Here is a 19,483-nt window from a genome sequence, read left to right as displayed (position 1 = left end):
GTTTAGAATGTGTGCATGATCCTGCTCCTTCCTTAAGGTTTATAGTTCTCTCAGTGTCAGGTCAAAGATAGCTTAAAGCCACTGTCTTGGACAGAAGGCTGAGCTCCTGCCTCAGGCTGCATCCGAGGCTTTAAATATTTTCTGTGTTGCAAAAGTCTGCGTGAGCTCTGTGTGCAAACCCATCAAATAGAGTTTGAAGACTGAGCAAGAAGACTTGCACTTTTGCAGGTAAAGCAAATCTGCAAGATCTGGCATCCACTTATCTGATATATTTAGGAAGATTTAAGTTTGCAGTCCTGGCTTTACAGTAGTTGATGGCAGCTTTGTTGTTGGCTTTGGTGGAGCCAACATGACATCATTATGCTTTAAGTGTTGTTTTAGTGTGAAAAACATCGTAAAACTGTTACGGATTTCTTTCGTCTCAGCCCTATATCAGGCTCGCTCAGCTGACAAGTTTAAAAATGCCTTTCTGTCTGTCCTTGAAAACTAGCGCATGAATGTGCAAAGCAGACTTCGTGTTTTTGATTCATGTATTGTCAGCAGTAAAATCACGTTTATGGGCCAAGTTTGGCCACCAAGTAAAACTGTGTGAAATTGCTTAAATATAATGAAAGTCAGAAGCAGTTCTTGAATTTGAATATTGTAAATTATAGAAAGAAAAAATGTGCAGGGTTTACATTAGTGTCTTCTTGAGTACATATAGGAGCTAATACCCTGCCAGATAGTGGAGCCTTTTCAGTATTACAAGCCCATAAAACTGAATACATGTTAGTTATTTAAATCGGAAAAACACAACACATTACTCACCAAATTGTAAGTTCACGTAGCCTTTAAAATATTGCCTGTTTTAGTGTTTTCTTCTCAGTTTTGTAATAATACGAAAGGAGGATATGAAATTTGTTCTAAATGTTGGATACTTTTCCAAACTGCATTTTAGGTGCATTCTGTGATGTTTCTTCCTTTTTGAGTTCTCATTCTTTGAAGCTGCATGCTGTTGATATATACTGTATGCTGGTAGAAATATTTTGCTGGAATATTGTTTTGATACGATAGCTCCATAGTCCCTATGGATTACCTCCCAGTAGACTGAGACCACTGCAAGCAGTGTGAAGTTCAAAGACAATTTTAAAATCATCTGAACACCAAAAGCTGCTATCCTTGCTTTTACTGTTTTCATATGGATGACTTCCCTTTATTTGCTACTAATGCATTTTAATCAGCTTGCCAGTTTCAACAGATCTTTTCTAAGAATGTTTGATAATGAAAAGGATGAAAAGGTAGAGAGAAAAATACAGAAGCAGTAGTAACAAGAAGAAAAAGCTGAATGGTTGGCTGAGTGGGGGACATCAGAAACATTTGTAGGGGAGGAAGGACAAATTAAGCTGAAGAAGCTAAAGATTTTAGCCTTTTAAACTCACCTTCAGAAGGGGAAAGGAGATAAAAATCAGGGAATTGTATTTTTGGAGCTGGTTTTAAAAAAGTAATAGTATGACATGGTGGCCAAAGATCTGGGTTCATTGTTATGAGATGAAGGGAAAGGGAATTTAGGAGAGTGATGAAGGAAAGATTTCTGGGAGAAGCTGTTCCGTCAGAGGCTGCCAGGGCAAAGCTGTGCAGACAATGAGATCCTGGTCCAAACGGCTTCTGCTCCCCTGGACGTGGGAGATGCAGGAGGGGAACCCCGGGCTCCCCTTGGCTTCCCCGGGCTCCCCTGGGCTCGCTGCTCCTGCGCTGGCTGCTCAGGGCTCGGGCAGCGGTGTCCCCGCAGGTGGAGCGTGTCAGTGCCTTCGGCCGCAGCCTCCCTTCAAGGCTACTTAAATTTCTCACCACGTTGAAATGCACAATATGGCTAGATTTTCATGAAAACCGATATGCTACTGAGGCAAAATTTATGCTAAATTAATAAATTCAGCTAATATTTTACCGTGCATTCTTGAATTCGCCCCATCCTCAGCTGCCAGAGGCATTAAATGGCTTATAGGCTAATGTTAATATGAAAGATTTGGGAAAGTATGAGGTGTATGGCTAGCGTTAATTGCTATCAGATTTAATTTTTAAAAGTATAACTTGCTGGTGTTGGAAAGAATATTTATTTTGGTATCAACATCTTTATGGTGACTGTTGGAAAACTTGTTGAAAGTAGAATGAAATTGCTCTAAACTTCTGTTTTGGGTTAATATTTTATGTTATACTAGACTGATTCAGCAGTGTGGAATCAGAAAATGTGTGCATTTATATTTACTGATGGTAAACTCTTTAAAACTGTTACAGTTCTTGGACGCAAATTTAAATTAAAAAGAACTGGCAGCAGAAACAATTTTTACTTTTTTTTTTCTTCTGTGAGCAACGTGTAGTTTTGTGGTCAATTTGAAAGTACGAGAGCCTGTATTGTTTCTAAGCAGAGGCTTAAATGTATAGCTACGTTTGTTGGACCTAAAGCTGTAAGTACACGAGTGGTTGGCAGTTGGCGGCGATGCCAGCTGTGCTGTGCCCGGGGCAGACTGCACTCGTGTGTAGCTGTGCCAGCGTCCAGGGGAGATCGTGAGCGCGTGTATCGTCTGCATTTACTGTCGCATGAAAGGTTCTGTGGCTTCTCAGCCCAACATCACATCAAGTATTGGCTGATTTAATAAAACTGAAGCTGTTAATCTGAAAGAAATTCAGTACTACTAAGAGACAGTGAAGCTGCACTGCTAGCTGTTAGTTGCCTTTTGTGGAACACAGGGGTTCAAACATGATTTTGCTTTTAGAATAACATATTGGTTTAAAAAACATACCAACCAAGCAAACAACCATAAACCAAACAAAACCAAAACCCCAAACCAAACAAACAACCCCCAAAGCAAACCAACAAAAACAAAACCGAGCAAACAACCAACCAACAAGAATACCCCAACCAACCCAACCAACCCAAACCAATCCAATTAATAGTTGAATTTTCTAAACTTTTGAGATAAAATGATGTACTTCTCTCTCTCGTATATTCCTATATAACTATAGACTTGGATATCAACTGTACGTGTATGCATGTATGACTGATGGGTATAATGGCATAACTTGTTTTGAGTGTTAAACTTTCAACTCAGTCATACAGTGAATCACAACGCTGAAATAATACAGTGGCATGGTTTTGGACATCAGTACTGCCTAGGATTGCAGGACTTTTTCTTCTGTTCTCAAGACAAAATATGAAAGGTTGAGATACCTGGTAATCAGATGGTGTCTCCCATAGTTTTAGGCACAACTGAGTTGAAATAGTCTTGGCTTCTGCTGTTGCAAATCTTTATTCGGTCTCTTAATGAGATATTGTGTTATCCTTCTGCAGATGTAAAATGGCACATATAGTACTCCTTGCCACCCCTCCCCAGTGCCAAGTCTTTTAACCTTGCAACTGGTGACTAATGAGTTAAACATGGTGAGTTTGCCCAGTGACATTCTAGTGCTGGAACGGCTCTTTCCTGACTGCCTGCCAGGCACTTGCTGTTGCCTCCTCTAGCGTTGCTGAAGATTTAGATAGAAATAACAAAGACTTGCCAAGCTGATGTCTGTACAAAGGACCAGTCAATTAGTTGAGGTTATTCAAGGTGTCATAGTATGCAGGCTTCGGTGGAGGAGCCAAGAGGTTTTGAAAAAAGTACGAACGTCAGATCTTTGTATGAGCTTTCCACAGGCTGCTTATTAATTTACACTTGATAGCTCACTTCAGGTCAGTTTTATCTATGTGTTATTCTTGCAGATAATAGGAGAGCTTTTGAATACTCATGGAAGTATATTTAATGAAGTTTCAAAGTATCCTTGTTGACACAATGTCTAGTAACTACATTTTGAGGGGTTTCAATTTTGAAGAGGCTTTGATGAGAGGTACAAACAAGAGCTCTGCAGCAACAGTCTCGCCCTGTGTGAATGGAAATAGGGATCAACTGTTTAACTCGCATCAGAATGTAATGGTATGTGGTATGCTAATCTGAAATACACATGTTGAGACAAATCCTAAAAGACCAATAACTGTTTCAAACAACTGCGGATTCTTTAGCTCCCGGAGCCAAGTTCCAAAATTAAAGACTTTCTAGTTTGAAGGAAAAAATATTTTTTAAGTGATGGGCTTAAATGGTTGCTCGCTTTCAACATTTTCTGTCATAATGTTGTTTTAAGGTGGGTTAACAGATTACTGTAGCTTAAAGTAATAAAAATTAGATACAGTTCAAAGACTGTATTGCCCTTAGTGAGTGTGTAGTCTTGTTCTTTGAGGGACACTACAGCAAAATTCTTGTTTCCATTAGGAAAAATCCAAAATGTTGATATTTCTGTTGCTGTGCCATTTGTAAGGATTTCAGCATTTGACTTTGTTTTGTGAATTAGCAAATAAACCAAAACAAATACTTTATCAAAGATACTGATCACTTGCATATCATGATTATCTAGTTACTCATTATTCAGTACCTTGAAATATCACATTAGTTTATTTTTTAATACTAAACTGCAAAATTAAAAAAGGTACATGCTGGAATGAGTTAATCACTCTAGTTCTGCAACGAAGAATTGCTAGTCTTTAACTTTTTGCAGTGTCAGGAAGCCCATATATTTGGTGGTATAACCTAAGAGAACATAAAAAAAGAACTATTTGTAGCACATAAAATTGAGCGCATAGCGGTCTTTTTACAACTGGAGCCTGATAGGATGGTGCAGTATGTCTGTCCTAAAGCATATGTGTACTCCATATGTTTTTATTTGAACCTGTTCATGAATACTCATCTCAGATTTCAGAATGAAATAATTTTCAGTATTTGGTGTTAGTGAGTGATTTTAATACGCAGCAGCATGGATGTCAGGAGGAGTGTTTCTACTGCAGTGCTGTTTGCTTTTGTGTAAGGCAAGTGTTGTCTGAGCCTTTATAGAACTGTAAAATACAGTTCAAATGTGAAAAAATGTCAGCTTGTTATAAATGGCAGCAAATGGTGCTGATTATTTTACCTTTGACAAAGTGGAAAATTTAAAGGTTGGTGTGTCCCTTTTTATTAATACAATAAAGTTTTACAGTGTTGTTCTGGGCTTAGATATATGTTCTTTAGTGTTTATTATCCCTCAGTTACTGTAAAAATTTTTGATTCGATGTCTGGCATCATTGTCCAGAATGCTAATTCAGGAAATTAATTAACATACAAAAGTACATGCACATCCATTTGTCCCCGTTTCTTTCCTTACGCTAACCAAAACAAAGTTGGTGTTTTCTTGTAATATGCAAGTGTGATGGAACGCAGAGACCATATTTTTTATCATTTAGCACTAGTTTATAGCTTCCACAGACTTGTCCTAATAATGAAGCTATGAAGGATATGACAAGAATGGTGATATTAAATTTCTCTAGACTAACAGTAAATTTTTCCATTCTGATGTCAAGAATGTAGAGCATCTGGAATCTGCAGTGTGAGTGGTTCAGTACGGGAACACTTTCATCAATTGCTTAGCCATTTATTCTCCTCCTAGGAACAAGCAGTCTTCTATAGAATATAACACTACGAAGGAAGCAATTTTCTAGAACTGGAAAAATTCTTTAGGTCCCGTTGTTTCTGATTTAAAAGCTTTCCGTTGCTGCTTAGTCTTAAATCTTGTTGCATGTGCAAATGTAGCTTATGCATTTTAGAATTGGAATTGCTGCTGTTGTACGCTCTGTTCTTCCGATCGAATAAAACTAAATTGTACTAATTAAGTTTAGGAAAAGCTGAAGATATTCTGAAGACAGGAACCGCTTAAGTGCGTTAAAAGAACAAACTGAAATGTATTTATTACCTTTTTAAGCAGGGACAGTGCTGTGTTTTCAAACATAGCTGGATTTTTCCCTTGAAATTATTTCCTTCGTCCAAGCTGGCAGAATGCTACAAGCCTTATTCTGCAGCCATTTTATCTTTCTTGCTCTTGCAATAAGTCCAAAATCTTCAGCGTAGTTTCTCTGTCCATGACAAGCTGTTGTAAATTTTAATTTTAGATTATGTGTGTGTATTTATCTACATGTGTATAGCTTAAATGGGCTATTTATGTAGGCAAGGTTATCGAGTCATTGGTTTTTAATTGCCTGTGTCACTTTCCTTGGCTGAACTAAATTTAATGAAAAGTGTATTGTATGTCCAATATTAATTTATTACTTCTAAATTTCTTTATTCTTGAATCAGGTAATCAGATTTAATAGACTATATAAGTACCTTAAATCAGCCTCCCCCCTTTCCACACTTACAAGGGTTTTATAGCATTCCTATGTGCAATGCTTGTCTCTTTTATTAGTATTTCCATGCTACAGGCTTTTACTTAGTTCACATAAGTGTTAATACTGTACTTAATTTGAATAACTTGAATACAAATAGCAGCATGCTAGTATCTAAAACTAGGAGGTCTCTTGTTTATCTGGAACTGACTCTTATTACTGCCACTGGATTATGTGACCTTATTTTATCTAGAAAGAACCCTTTTTCCTCCTCTGTTTCAATGATTTGAGAATGTCCAGGGATGATGATTACATTGTGATCTGGGTTTTTGTTTGTGATTTATTTTGGGGTTTTTTCCTGCGTGTGGTATGGGGGTTTTTATCTGTGTTGTTGTTGTTTGTGGTTTGGTGGAGTTTTTTGCTTGTTTGTTTTCCCCCAAGTTGTAGGACTCACCGGACTTCTCTTATAACTGCAAAATAGTCTTACAACTCCATGTTTAAGCTCATGGTTATTTTTTTTTTTTAATGTATGCTTAGGTCTTCTGAGACGTTTAAATAAATCATCTGCTCTTAAAAATTGGAGTAAATGAGTTTTTCCTATGTAAGTCATGTTTACTTTACTGAATTTTGACACCTGAAGTATTTTGATACTAGAAAATCCCAGTGGGCATATGATTCCTTTAAATATAAAAGCTGGTTAAATTTAGGCAAACCAGACTAAAAAAATACAAAAACCTGAATAGAATAACAACAGTGTGTATAAAAAAAGCAAATTTTATTTTGCAAGGGCCTTTACAGTGTTGCCAACATCAGGCATTAAAAACACCAGGATTTTTTTTTAAACACAACTTATAGATACGTTTTTTGGAAAGATGCCCACAAAAAGTTATGTAAAATAGCTTCTTTAATGGAAGGTCCATGTATGTCATATGACTCAAGGAGGTGGGACTTCAAGAGAAACATCAAATTGAGAGAGCAATAGAACAACTGAGGCTTTGGTAGCCACATGGCTACAATGGTAGCATTCAGCGCTGGGGTGCAGAGATACATCGCATTCCATTGCTTACATGACGAACATGCATTTTTAATTTACAAAACATTTCACCTGAATATAGAGGGTATAACTATGTCCTTTCTGAAAGTTAATTTTTGAAGACATTTGAGCCCTTCACATGTTGGAAAGATGGATTTGACAGGTTATCAGTTCTGGTAATTTAAATCATGCCAATGTGTAGTTGCCAATGTGGTTCTTTCAGCTTCATTACTAGTTTACAGTAAGTTGACAAATTGTTTTGTCCCTGTCCATATCACAAAAGCACTTTCTTTTAAATCCAATTTGCTGGTAAAGTCCTATGCCAACCATAACTTTCACTGTTTCTTCACACTGCAATGAATAAGAACAACACTTTGCATTTTAGTTATCTCTTAATTACACAGCATTTTAGTTGGAGGCGTATTTGTGCAGAACCACATAGTGGTGTTCTTCATATGCAAAAATGTGAATGCCCATTTGAAAAGTTTGAATTCCATGGTACTGGGCGCCACAGAAGTAACAAGAAAAAAGGAGAGCCTGTCTGTAAAGCTATGGTAGTTTAACCCTGGGCAGCATCTCGCTCCACGCAGCCTCTCGCTCACTCTCCCCCGCTGAGCTGAGGGAGAGAATTGGAAGGGTAAAAGTGAGAAAACTCGTGGGTTGAGATAAACATAGTTTAATAGGTAAAGCAAAAGCTGCAATCACAAGCAAAGCAAAACAAGGAATTCATTCACTACAGCCCATGGGCAGGCAGGTGTTCAGCCATCTCCAGGAAAGGTGGGCTCCATCACACGGAACAGTTACTTGGGAACACAAATGCTACTGCTCCAAGCGTGTTGCCCCCACCTTCCTCCTTCTTCCCCCTAAATATATACTAAACATGACATCACATGGTATTCGATATCCCCTTGGCCAGTTGTCCTGGCTGTGCCCTCTTCCAGGTTCTCATGCACCTGGCACAGTGTGGGAAGCTGAAAAATCCATGACTTTCTAGCAACAACTGAAACATCAGTGTGTTATCCACGTTATCCTAAATCCAAAACACGCACCACACCAGCCACTAGGAAGAAAACCAGCTCTATCCCAGCTGAAACCAGGACAGAATGTAAACCTTTAGAGGTGCTAGCATCTTCTGCTGCCATAACCTTCTGTTTAGAAGGAGGCTGTAGCTGAGTCAGGTGATCTGGAATTATGCAGTTTTAACTTTGGACATATTCTAGATCTTTGTCTTATGTTTTTCCCAACTGAATACCCTGAGTTGTCCTTCTGTCTGATTTTGCGTTTGAGGTTTTTTTGTTCCTGGATACCTAGTGCTCAGTTTCAAGAGGAGTCTGAGAAGTGGGAGTGTGGTGTTCTCCAGTATGCTGGGCAGAGTCATCCTCTGGTTCTGCTGCCACGGAGAAGAGCTGGATCCTGATTTTCTTATTTATGCTTATAAATATCTCCAGGGTGGGTGTCAAGAGAATGGGACCAGATTCCTTTCAGTGGTGCCCAATAATAGGATGAGGGGCAATGGGCACAGACTGAAGCATGGGAGGTTCCATCTGAATATGAGGAGAAACTTCTTTACCTTGGGGGTGCCAGAGCACTGGAGCAGGCTGCCCAGAGATGTTGTGGAGTCTCATCTCTGGAGACATTCAAAACCTGCCTGGACACATTCCTGTGTGATCTGCTCTGGTGAACCTGCTTTAGCAGGTGGGTTGGTCTAGATGTTGTCCAGAAGTCCCTTCCAACCCCAACTGTTCTGTTATTCTGTGAAAGCTGTGAACACTGGACTGTGGAGCCAAAGCCAGGCCACAGCACAGACATAGCCATAGGGTTGGAGAAAACCAGTCTGCACCTGTTGAATTTTCTTCGCTTCCCCAGGAGAGCTGCACAGATTGCGTGCATCGCTCTCGATGGAGTAGCACACTAGGGATGTAGACACTCATTTCCCTAGAAGGGGCAGTTCAGGGCTGTATGATCAAGTGAAGCCCACAGACACCTTTGGGTGGGACATGGAAACTTCTCTGTGCGTAAACAGCCACAAGGTCCATCACTCCTGAGGTGCTGGCGGGCGGTGTTTTCCTCTGGGAGTTCTGTGCAGGAAGCCTAAGTCTCATTATAAGCAGATTCAGTCTCACCCTGTGTCACTGCTGTAACAGCTAATCAATCAAGAAACATGGACTTTCATTTTATTTTCCCTGGGGACTTAATTACGAAAGCTTTGAGGAACAATAGTTACAAGGATAGAAGAGTTTTATAGTTGTTCATATGTGAAATTTAAGCAGATCTGCTGGATCAAGGATAAAAAAAGCTTATTCTGTTGTGCATCTCCTATTTGAAGGGAGTAGCTAAAGTTAATATTTTCTTTCTTCTGAATGGTACACGTGAATAGTTCCTAAGCGGCTACACCACAGTGTAAGATTACATTAAATTTCTATTCAACTTTTTAACAACCTTCAGGTTATTCTCAAATAAATGTATTTGCGGTAACAGTAGTGGCAATGTGCAGAAAGATGAGGCTGACTATAAAGAAATTTTTTAATTTTCTGAATGAAAATGTTTTTGAAGCATGAATTGCATGATAAAAATAACCATTTTTGCTAAATGCTGAAGTTCTGCAAGGTTGGAGTGAAGAGTCCCGTTCAAATGTCTCTTCTCTGTGTGTCAGTGCCGTCACTGTCTGTGTCTCAATAGACAAGGCACAGTGTTCTTTACCTACCCATGTAAAATTGTAGTGGTTTGAGTTATACCCACTTCTTGTAGTATTTCTGAAGCATTAACAGGAGCAGTTTTAAATACAAGCAAGATTCTAAGAGAAATTAATGTCAACCACCAAAAAATGCTTGGACCACAACAAGAATATATTTGGAAGGTGCTTTTTTTTCCAGAATATTTTACTGAAAGGCAGTAAAAAGATGAAAATGATAAGTAATCAGATCCTGAAGATACTCAACGTAGTTTTGAAAGAGATATATAGTGCCTTGAAAGGCTGTGAAATTATGTTTACTAGTAAATATTCTGAATTCTAAGTTTTAGGGAGATAATATGCATAATAATGATAGGTAACCTATAACTTACAACAGTGTTCTCTACCAGTAGAATCTCTTGTAAATCTGTCCTTGTGATGAACAGCAGCACTTACTCAGACTAAAAATAATAGCGGGACCGTGTATCTTGGATCCCAGGAGACTGTTGGTGTTTTTGTAGACAGCAGACAGGAGAAAAAGGCATTTTGTCCTTTTTACCCCAAGTAATCCCACTGGAAAATTAAACATGTGCTATGAATTGATATCAACTCATGCCAGGTCACCTCCCCAAAGAGAGCTGCTGCAAACACTGTTGCTGCGTTTCTTGGACAGCAGTTTGATGGCCTGTGTGCATGATGGATATTTTATGCTGCGTGCTACTGTGGAACAGTGTGCTACTGTCTGCCCCTCCGAGACCGCTGCTGAGGTGTGCCACAAATAACCGGGAACAGCAATTGCTTTAACCCTACGGAGAATCTCAAATACCTGCACATTAAAAACGTTACCGAAATATTTCTCTGTGTGTCTGGGAAAGCTGCGTTGGTTTTGTTTTTTAAGGTTTAGCCCTGCAAAACAGAGTGGTTCCTCTTGTCTTGCCGTGGATTCCTACTGAACACGGGATAAAAAAAATATTAAGCAATATATTAGTAAGAAATATTTAGAGAAACCACGAACCTTTTTTTAATGGACCACCCTATCCAGTTTCTGTTCTTTTAAGGAAGTTTTTCCTATTCATGACTCATTTCACTCTTTGGCTAACATCAAGGGAAATGGAATAACGATTAAGAAAAGGAATGTATGTTTTTTTCTGGTTATGTCCTTTTTTCAAAACCTTTATGAATTTTCTGCATAACCTTGTGTAAATATATATGGATGTAGAAGCTTGACAACTGTGACAAGGTAAAAAGTACATTGCTAGTACTTGCTTCTTAGTTTTTAAAAATATTTCTTTTGGTTGTACAAGTTAATGTTATGCTGGCTACTCCAGACTCCCTATTCAGTTAAAATGACATGATCCAGGCAGCCAATTACACAGAACTGTTAAGTGAAATTAATGAGATCACCCCTAGATTACAGATTGTGTTTTATTTTCATTTTATAGGTCTGTACGAGCTGCTGGCTGCATTGCCAGCCCAGCTGCAGCCACATGTGGACAGCCAGGAAGACCTGACCTTCCTCTGGGATATGTTTGGTGAAAAGAGCCTTCATTCACTGGTGAAGGTAAACCACATTTAAGTCAGATTTTCTTTGAGAAGAGCATATGGAAAAATGTTTTGAGCGCCATCTAGTAAACTGGTGACAAACTGTTACTCAGTGAAAACAAACCAGCCTTGTTTTAACTCTGTTTCTGTCAGGGGTGGAAGTTGTTAAATAAGATTCTACCAAAAATACATAGATGATTTCATTTAAGAGTGATGTTTTGGCAGTGTAATACTAATGCAGCAAACATATGTTGTTTGCCCTTGTTTAGAAAAAAAGAGTACAAAATAGTAGCAGGAAATCTGAGACTTCTTTATGGTCAACATTCAAGACCTGGAGTTTAGCTTAAATAAATAAATGTTCACAGCAAAAATTAGAAGGAATATATTTTCTGAGGTCAAGTATGGCAACAGTTCAGTAGCCACATTAATTTAAAATAATTTCCTTTAACAAAGTCAACTGAAATTCTAGTAAGCTGTTTCTTTTATTGGCTTGCCTCCATTGAAAATTGTGTTTTGCACATAAATATTTTGGACTAAAGTACGACCTAAAATAAGTTTGGAAGAATACTTCAGTAAAGCATCCTGCAATGAAAATGTTCAGCAACAAGAAATCAAAGCATGCCATAGGACTATGCAGAGCTACCTTGATAATGTTAAAATTACCTATAGCCGAAAATTGGGATGAATCAGCTGGTTAGAAATGTTCCACTCCTACAAAATGGTATAATGTCTTCAGTCTCTACTACATAGCTAATTCAAACTGGAAGGAAATTCTGAGCTCTCAAATGAGTCAGTAGGTGGTAGTAACCCAGGCTGTGAACATGTCCAGACTCGCACATCATTGAGCAGAATTTGTTACCCTTCTCAGTTACTGATCTAGAGGAATCTTAAAATTGGGATTATTTTGAGGTAGGTTTGAAAGAGTCACCTTTTTCCATTTCTTTCAGCTATCTTATTCCGGGAAAAGATGTAATAATGTTGATACTTGGCCAAAATGATTTTCAAAATAGCTGAGAATTTACATATAAAACTAAACATAAGTACTTTCTGGTGGTTGATGCACAAAAGGAACAAAGCGGGAAGAGTGCTTGGCAATACTTGCTTGCCTGAAGAATTTCATGGCATTTTCTGAGGTGTGGTGAGTCCCAGACTCCTCACTCAGGTGGCTCAGAAGGTCGCTGCAAGGGGATCGCTGGTCGTCTCTCTAATACGAGCTGACAGCGCTGTGCATCTAAGCAAAGTGTTAGGTCAGTTGCTAAATTAGTTTTATTTCTGGATTGGGAATTAAAGAAGGCTGGCTAGAAAATGAGCATGGATCTGTGAAACATTGACATTTCAACACTTGCTCTAATTTTCTGTTGAGGCAAATCCTAAACCTTTTCAAACTCCTTCACTTGCTCTCTGTTGCCCGTTCCCCCAAAAAGAAGGCAAAGAGAGCACGAGAGTAACTGCTTTGCTCACCATGAGTAAACTCTCCATTTGGAGTTGTTGTTTCTCCTGCTGGCTCTCCTGATTGTTTGCCATGGGCATCAAGCTTCTTCTGATTGCAGGGTGGGTTGGTTCTTCTGGTTTTGACAAAAAAACAGCTAATGAGGAAGCTTTCTTCAGGCAGACACAATTTTGGGGATCAGCGAATGGTCATTTTATTGCAGTTACAACAAGAGGGCACTGAAGTGTTCCAACCATCTTTATTATTTATCTTGTATGCTTTAGGTCAAAGTATTAAACGTGCATGTAACTCTGACCCTGTAAATTGGTTCTTTTAATGTCCTATTAAGTCTCACACTATCTTAAAATAGATTTAATTCTTGAAGCTTTATCTTTAATGTTTATTACCAGTTGCGCTTCTTTAATATGCAATACTAATTTCATTCAAAATATAAAGTTTTTTATTTATAAGGATTGAGAATATTAGGAGCACCTGGTCTGACCCAGTGCATATCACAGGCTACCAAACCTCACGTTTTGATTTCTCTGAAGTTCAGGTATGCAAAGAAGGGCATGAAGAGCTTTCAAAAGGTTATGTGGTTCATATCCCTGCCTCAAGATGGGATTAGTAGTATCTGAAACTCATGGTATTTGTTTGACCTTTTTAGAAGGATTTAGAAGGATCCTATTGAGTTTCAGAGAAGGCAGTCCATAGCCTTTTTGGAAGAGAGCTGTAAGAGCAGAGGGAAGAACCCCATCTGCCATAGTTTTTCCCTGTTACAAGGCTCGACAAGTGCCAAATCTTTCTTTCTGGGTTCTGGTGTCTTTTTTGATAGACTGTTTTTCCTAGCAATAACTTCTTAAAGTCAACTGTACTTGCAAAAGACAAATGTTTTTAACTCCTCAAGCAGAAAATGATGACAGGTATTTTGTAATAATAATAAAAAAGTACTAGTTTAAAACCAAGGATGTTGCGATCCTGGTATGTGTTGATTTTGGAAGAAAATGAGCATGAGTATACTACTAATTAGGCAGTATTTTTCTTCTATTTAAGATAGACACACTGCTTAAAAAAATTCTTCACTGATCTTGTTACCTTGCTGCTTAATAATTTCAAATATTAGAAGAGGGGTTTTTCCTAAGTTATAAAATGGATAAAATGCTCCATATTGATTGAAAGGTGTAAGTGTAAAATGAACTATTTTTTCTACAGATATTTTAAGTTTATGGGTATTTAATTATCATAGTCTTTTCTGTATTGTTGTGTACTATGGCATACAGTTTCCTGTTCTGGCTCTCCTAATATTGAAAAGAAAGAAAAAAGAAAAATAAAAAGCCCCAAACCTTGTCTTGGAGTTCTGTTCATTCATTGTTGGACAGAAATCTCTTTGTGAACTTGGATCAGCCTAAACTGTTCTAAGAAGTCAGAAATGGAAAAGTTGTGTTAGATCATCCGGCCCATTCCCCTGCAAATACTGGATTGTTCCCTACAGAACATTCCTATTGTAGTAAGTAAAACCAGCAAAAACTGATGCAACTGTTCTTGCTGTCCCTTTTCTAAAGGAATCTGTTGATTAGATCTTAGTTTGCAAAGTGCAAAGAAGAGGGAACCCACAACTGTTGTTGACAGTTTGGAAGAGAGAACTGGCTCTAGATAGTGAATGTTTAAAATTTGTGTCTGCTTCCCTCAATTTGTTATTTCCTTGTCTTATTACAGGAATCTCTTTAAGTTCTACCAAAAAATCTTCAGACATCTGATGACTTTTTATATAGCAGAAACCTCTACAGTAATTCTGTAGAGATTTATAGAAAAGAAATGTGAAGAGATGATCCTTCAGGGTAATTATGAACATGAACGTAGCTGAAACCTGAAATAGTACACACATGCTCTGCTGTTGTTTGTTGTTTTTTTTTTTTCTTTCTTTAGAGGAACAGAAGGAATAAATAAATATCTGTTCAAATTACACTTTTAGCTTATTTTTAGAGGAGCTGCAAGAATTTCCTTGTGTGTTTGCTTGCTGTTAGTGCGCCGGACATGTGTTTTACTGTTTGTCTGTTTAGCTCCAGGATGAAGCTCCTACTTCCCTGTCTCCTTAAACATTTCCGGTTGTGGATGTAATGCTAAAGAATTGAGTAAGCTTATTTGTTGTGCTGCTATTAAAGTATTTCTTAACCAGTGGGTGTTTACTGGTTGGTTTTGGCCAGCTCAGAACTTGCACAGATCTTTAGCCAGTACTGTACTTTGCGTTATGCAAAAGAAGCCACAGCAAGTGGTGTTGCTGTTCCTCTTGATAGGGAAGAGTTGGTACATCCAAAAAGCAGTATATATGGCACTGGAAAAGAAAATAACTACTGCAAAATAAGGAATATTTTGTGAATCTAGTCTGATTTTATTATAACTGCATAGCATTTTGGTAGCTGGCCCTGCAAAGCCTTAGTTTGTGCTAATTTTCTATTAGTTTCACCTGGATATGACTTGACTTGAAGTTCTGAGAAATTGTTTTGTATGAGCTAATGTTTGTCCATGTCAATGGCTAACAAATTTTCTGAAATAAAATAGTCACGTTTATCCTGGTGTAATTTCTTTGGCATGTAAATTGAATCATAGGATTGCGTAGCCCAAATTTTACAATAATTGTGGTATAGAAGTATTGGAAATTTTAAGTGTGAAGACTCATATTTTTCAATATGTGAATGCAGATGCTTTCAGTCTACTGTGGTTACTTTGCTGGGAATGAGAAAAATAAAGATAACATTTACAAAAAGTGAGCTGAATAGGGCAAAGCAGAAGGGCTTGATTTGACACGTTTACAGTAATAAAATCAACACTCTGCAGATGATGGGCTAAATCTTTGGTCTGGACTGGTACAGGCCTAGTTCATGGGCAAGCTTATACACTTACAGTTTTTACCCAGAGCTTTACACACAAACTCCATGAGAGCTGTGCAGATTCTTTTGGCACTTGTGGAGGGGTCGTATGGTGCAGCTTCCCCTGCCCTGCGATGTTCTGCAGCCACCGCCCAGGTGTGGCTGCACCGAGCGTGTGTGGTCACCTCCTGTGCCGTGTGTGGTCACCTCCCATGTTGTGCACATGAATGGCGAGTGCTCCTGCCAGGACACCAGCTCAAGCATCCACACATTGGGATCTTCTTCCTGAAAGAACCTAGAGGAAAAGGATGTCAGATCATGAGAGTTGTTCTGATGAGTCGTGGGTGACAACTTGTTCTCAACTTTGACAGGGATGAGCCATAGGTGGAGGGAGTGGTACCTGTGTATGTGGCAAAGGACTGGGAGGGTGATGGTGGCTGAGGAGGATGTATTAGGTAGTGTAAGACCTGAGCATGACACAAATGATATAGAATGAAGGTTGGAGATTTTACTGAGATGCGGTTGGCTCCATGGCAGCCTGATAGTGTTGACTGCTTCTGCATTTCAGGTTTGGAGCTGATATTCAAACATCAGCTGAACATAGACAACTTATTTACTTTCTCATTACTTTGTTCTTCTGTGTACTTTCTCTAGAACTAATATTCATACAGTCTTCATAACTTAATGTTGGAACTGTGTTTTCTGCAGATCGGAAGAACTCTGCTGTTATGTTTTATAGAAGATGGAGAGAGCAGGGTGTGTTTGTGAGGGAATTTTGATGGCTAGTGTGTTTGCAACTGTTAAGAGAATGGTAAGAGCAGTTTCTGATTTCAGGGCAGACCAAACCAGCCACCTCAGAGCAGCTGCACTAGTCAAGAACAGCAAGCCTGGAAAGTGGGACTGGGCTTTGGTAGACCATAGGTAGCACCTAATCTTAGATCTAACAGAGTGGGTGTGTTGTGGTTTGGGGGGAAAGCACTGGAGAGTTGGAGAGATGTATGGACCACCTTGGAGTGGGTGGAATTATTGAAACTGATAGCTCATTCACTAAAACGTTGCTTTGGTGCTTGAAGTCCTTAAGGTTCTTTACTGCTGAGTTCTCAACCGTATTTATTTTTAAAAAGCTGTGCCTCGCCGGTAAAGGGAATAGGCTGCAGTTCAGTAAATCCATGTGAAGGTCTGAAGTGCTGTTTGCTTTGGAGATGGGAAAAATGAAGGAGAAGGCAATGTGAGTAAGCATTTACCACCTGGCCATCTGGAGGAGGAGGAGGTGTGAGTGTGGTGGTTGGCAGCCAGCAGCACTCCACAACCAATGAAAAAGAATTGTTCTTCATGCTCTAGAGGAGAATCAAGCAAAGTTGCTTCTTACGTTATAGTTTACATCTTTCGGTCAGAGAAAGCTTGCAAAGCCCAGCCATGGCAAGAGTAAAGTGATCGCTCTTGTAATGCAGACTGTCCAAACATCGCACAGATGTGGTCCCTTGTGCTGGTCCGAAAACTTTTACTATTTCTGGCAAGGGGAGAAGGAATTTACTATAGTTGAATTCATTAATATTGATATACTAGATAATAGGTGGCAGCTGTTTGTCTTTCTTTAAATCTAGCTCTTCATAGATCAAGGAAATGTTGATTTTTGTAAGGTTGTCCTTGTTCAGCAAGTGTCTCTTGTAGAAAGAGGCACGGGCCAGCCTTGCCTCGAGTCCTGTTGGCAAAACACACGCTGCACAAAGTTTTCAGTCCTATGGAACTATGTAGCAGTAAGGTATATATGGGCAGTATTTGGCTACCAAATCTGCAAAGAAATACAAAAACTGCATGGAAGAAATTTAAGGGTTTTCTTTTTGCTCATTGTATGGAGAAGCAACTTGATCTCCGGTTAATTTTTGAAGCTTCTTGCTTGGGTTGTACGTACAGAATATACATGGGAGGGTGCAAGCATTTCTGTACTCTTCTTATCCAAAGCATTTGTAGGTAATGATCTAATTCATACACTGAAATATAAATTTGCCACATGCTTTCTGCTTACCTAAAGATGAAAATGATTGGAAAAATAATACTCTGTAAGAAAGCCTGTTGATGACTGACAATACTTTGCATTTGTATTTGGAGTAATTACCACTGAAGCAATGAGTCGTTTTGCTTCCATTAAAATTCTTGCATTCAAAAAAAAGTGTAATGCAAGGTGTTATTCCTTATGAAATGCCACATAAATTTAGAGTGTTACTTTTTAAGCCAAAGTTTTTTTTTTTTTGAGGCTTGCTCAATAGCCAGCAACTGAAAACTGGAAGAGATCACTCTTAGCTGGAGGCTGTCAGCTGCCTTTAAGCTTAATTTCCATGGGAACAGTGATCAGATTAATCAAAATAAGGTAATTGAAGATTTATAGAAAATAGTACAGGATCTTTATTTTATTCAGGCTGATATTGTTTTCATTGAAACATTAGGGAAAAGGTAGCTAGCTATTGGGTGAATGGTTGCTTCTCTTGTTGAGGTGGGGGAGTTCTGGTTGGGGATGTGTGTCTTGAACCCTTTGACTTGTTTTGCTTTTATTGTATATAAATGCAGTACATCAGGCAATAACTGGGCAAAAATAAGCAAAATAAATATGGATTCCTGTTGGAAATCATAGTTAAACTCCCCAACTTCCCACATATTATAAAATGTAACAGGTTTACTGTGTTTCTTTTCTGAGTAAAGACAAAGTTGTTTTGCCATGTGTGTTCGCACATCCATGTCTGTGCTTATTTGTGCCTTTAATAAAGTGAAAAAACGCACCTCCAATTCATTGAAAAAGTGGTTAGGTGTAGCTTTGGATGGTGTAACCTCGGTTGTAAGAAAATGCACCTTGAGTTAGTGCCAAATGGATGGGTTAGTGCAGTTGTGAAATATGGATCCTATGTGATGGTTCAACTAAAAACATATAGTTGTAGCTAGTAGATAGTTAACTAGGAAACAGACAGCTAGTGGACATAAGTAATTGTTTAGTCCTGAAGTCTGTTGAATGGGTTCTTCTGTGGTAAATGCTTTTTGTATTTTTTTCATATGTTTTTATTTCGTACTTTTTGGTAGAAGTTTAACTGGATAAGTAGTGTTAATTTCTTTGTCAGAAGTTTGGACATTCAATATCTTTAGCATCTTGCAGTTTCTACATCAGAGTTGCTAGTGTGTTTAGTAATAGGCACTTGTAGATTTTCATCTAGATCTTTCTAAGGAAGTCCTGTTCCTGTCATCAACTCCTCCTATGTTAAAAATAATAATAAGAAAATATCAATTTCCAAAGTATCAATTAAATTGTTTTGTTGGCAGTTTAGTCTCATAAAAGCTGTAGAAGTTGGGTTGGTATCAGAAGTCTCTACATGTATGGTGTACCCACAGACTTCTGAAGTGAAAAATAAGGCAGATAAGCTTATTAAATCAGAGGTGTGAAGTGTTGGTCTATGACTATTACTTGAAACTTGTGAATAAATCAGTGCTTTGGAATGTCAAAAAACTTTGGGTTTGGGTTAAAATCCAGACAGAGGCATTTTTTTGGATCAGGGGTAATTGATTTAAAGTTTCTGCTGGGAAACCTCCAAAGAGTAGCAGAAATCCAGCCAAAATGTACTGGACATAAAAGAAGTAAATCAATCCTTCTAAGACAAATAATTTGTAATTTCATTGTTACCAAGGGGGCAATGTACTAGCCTGGTGACAAAACCGGTGCAGCAGTTTGAAGAGGAGTTTCAGAACCCAAATCTATGCTCAT

At 38.5% G+C, this 19,483-nt stretch overlaps 1 protein-coding gene across 4 annotated transcripts in view; it reads left to right on the top strand.

Annotated features, from left to right (window-relative positions):
• The window catches only part of MPP7 (MAGUK p55 scaffold protein 7), a 149,586-nt gene that overhangs the window by 42,928 nt on the left and 87,175 nt on the right, over window positions 1-19,483 (top strand). For all 4 annotated transcript variants that reach the window (XM_071805267.1, XM_071805266.1, XM_065831336.2 and 1 more), the window contains exon 4: window positions 11,343-11,461. In XM_071805267.1, coding sequence (XP_071661368.1) covers window positions 11,343-11,461 — 119 coding nt within the window. The remainder of the gene's footprint in view (window positions 1-11,342; window positions 11,462-19,483) is intronic.

Source organism: Patagioenas fasciata, chromosome 2 (assembly GCF_037038585.1).
Source record: "Patagioenas fasciata isolate bPatFas1 chromosome 2, bPatFas1.hap1, whole genome shotgun sequence".
Lineage (NCBI taxonomy): Eukaryota > Metazoa > Chordata > Aves > Columbiformes > Columbidae > Patagioenas > Patagioenas fasciata.
The sequence above is the reverse complement of the archived record's forward strand: the minus strand, read 5'-3'. Positions and strand labels throughout refer to the sequence as shown.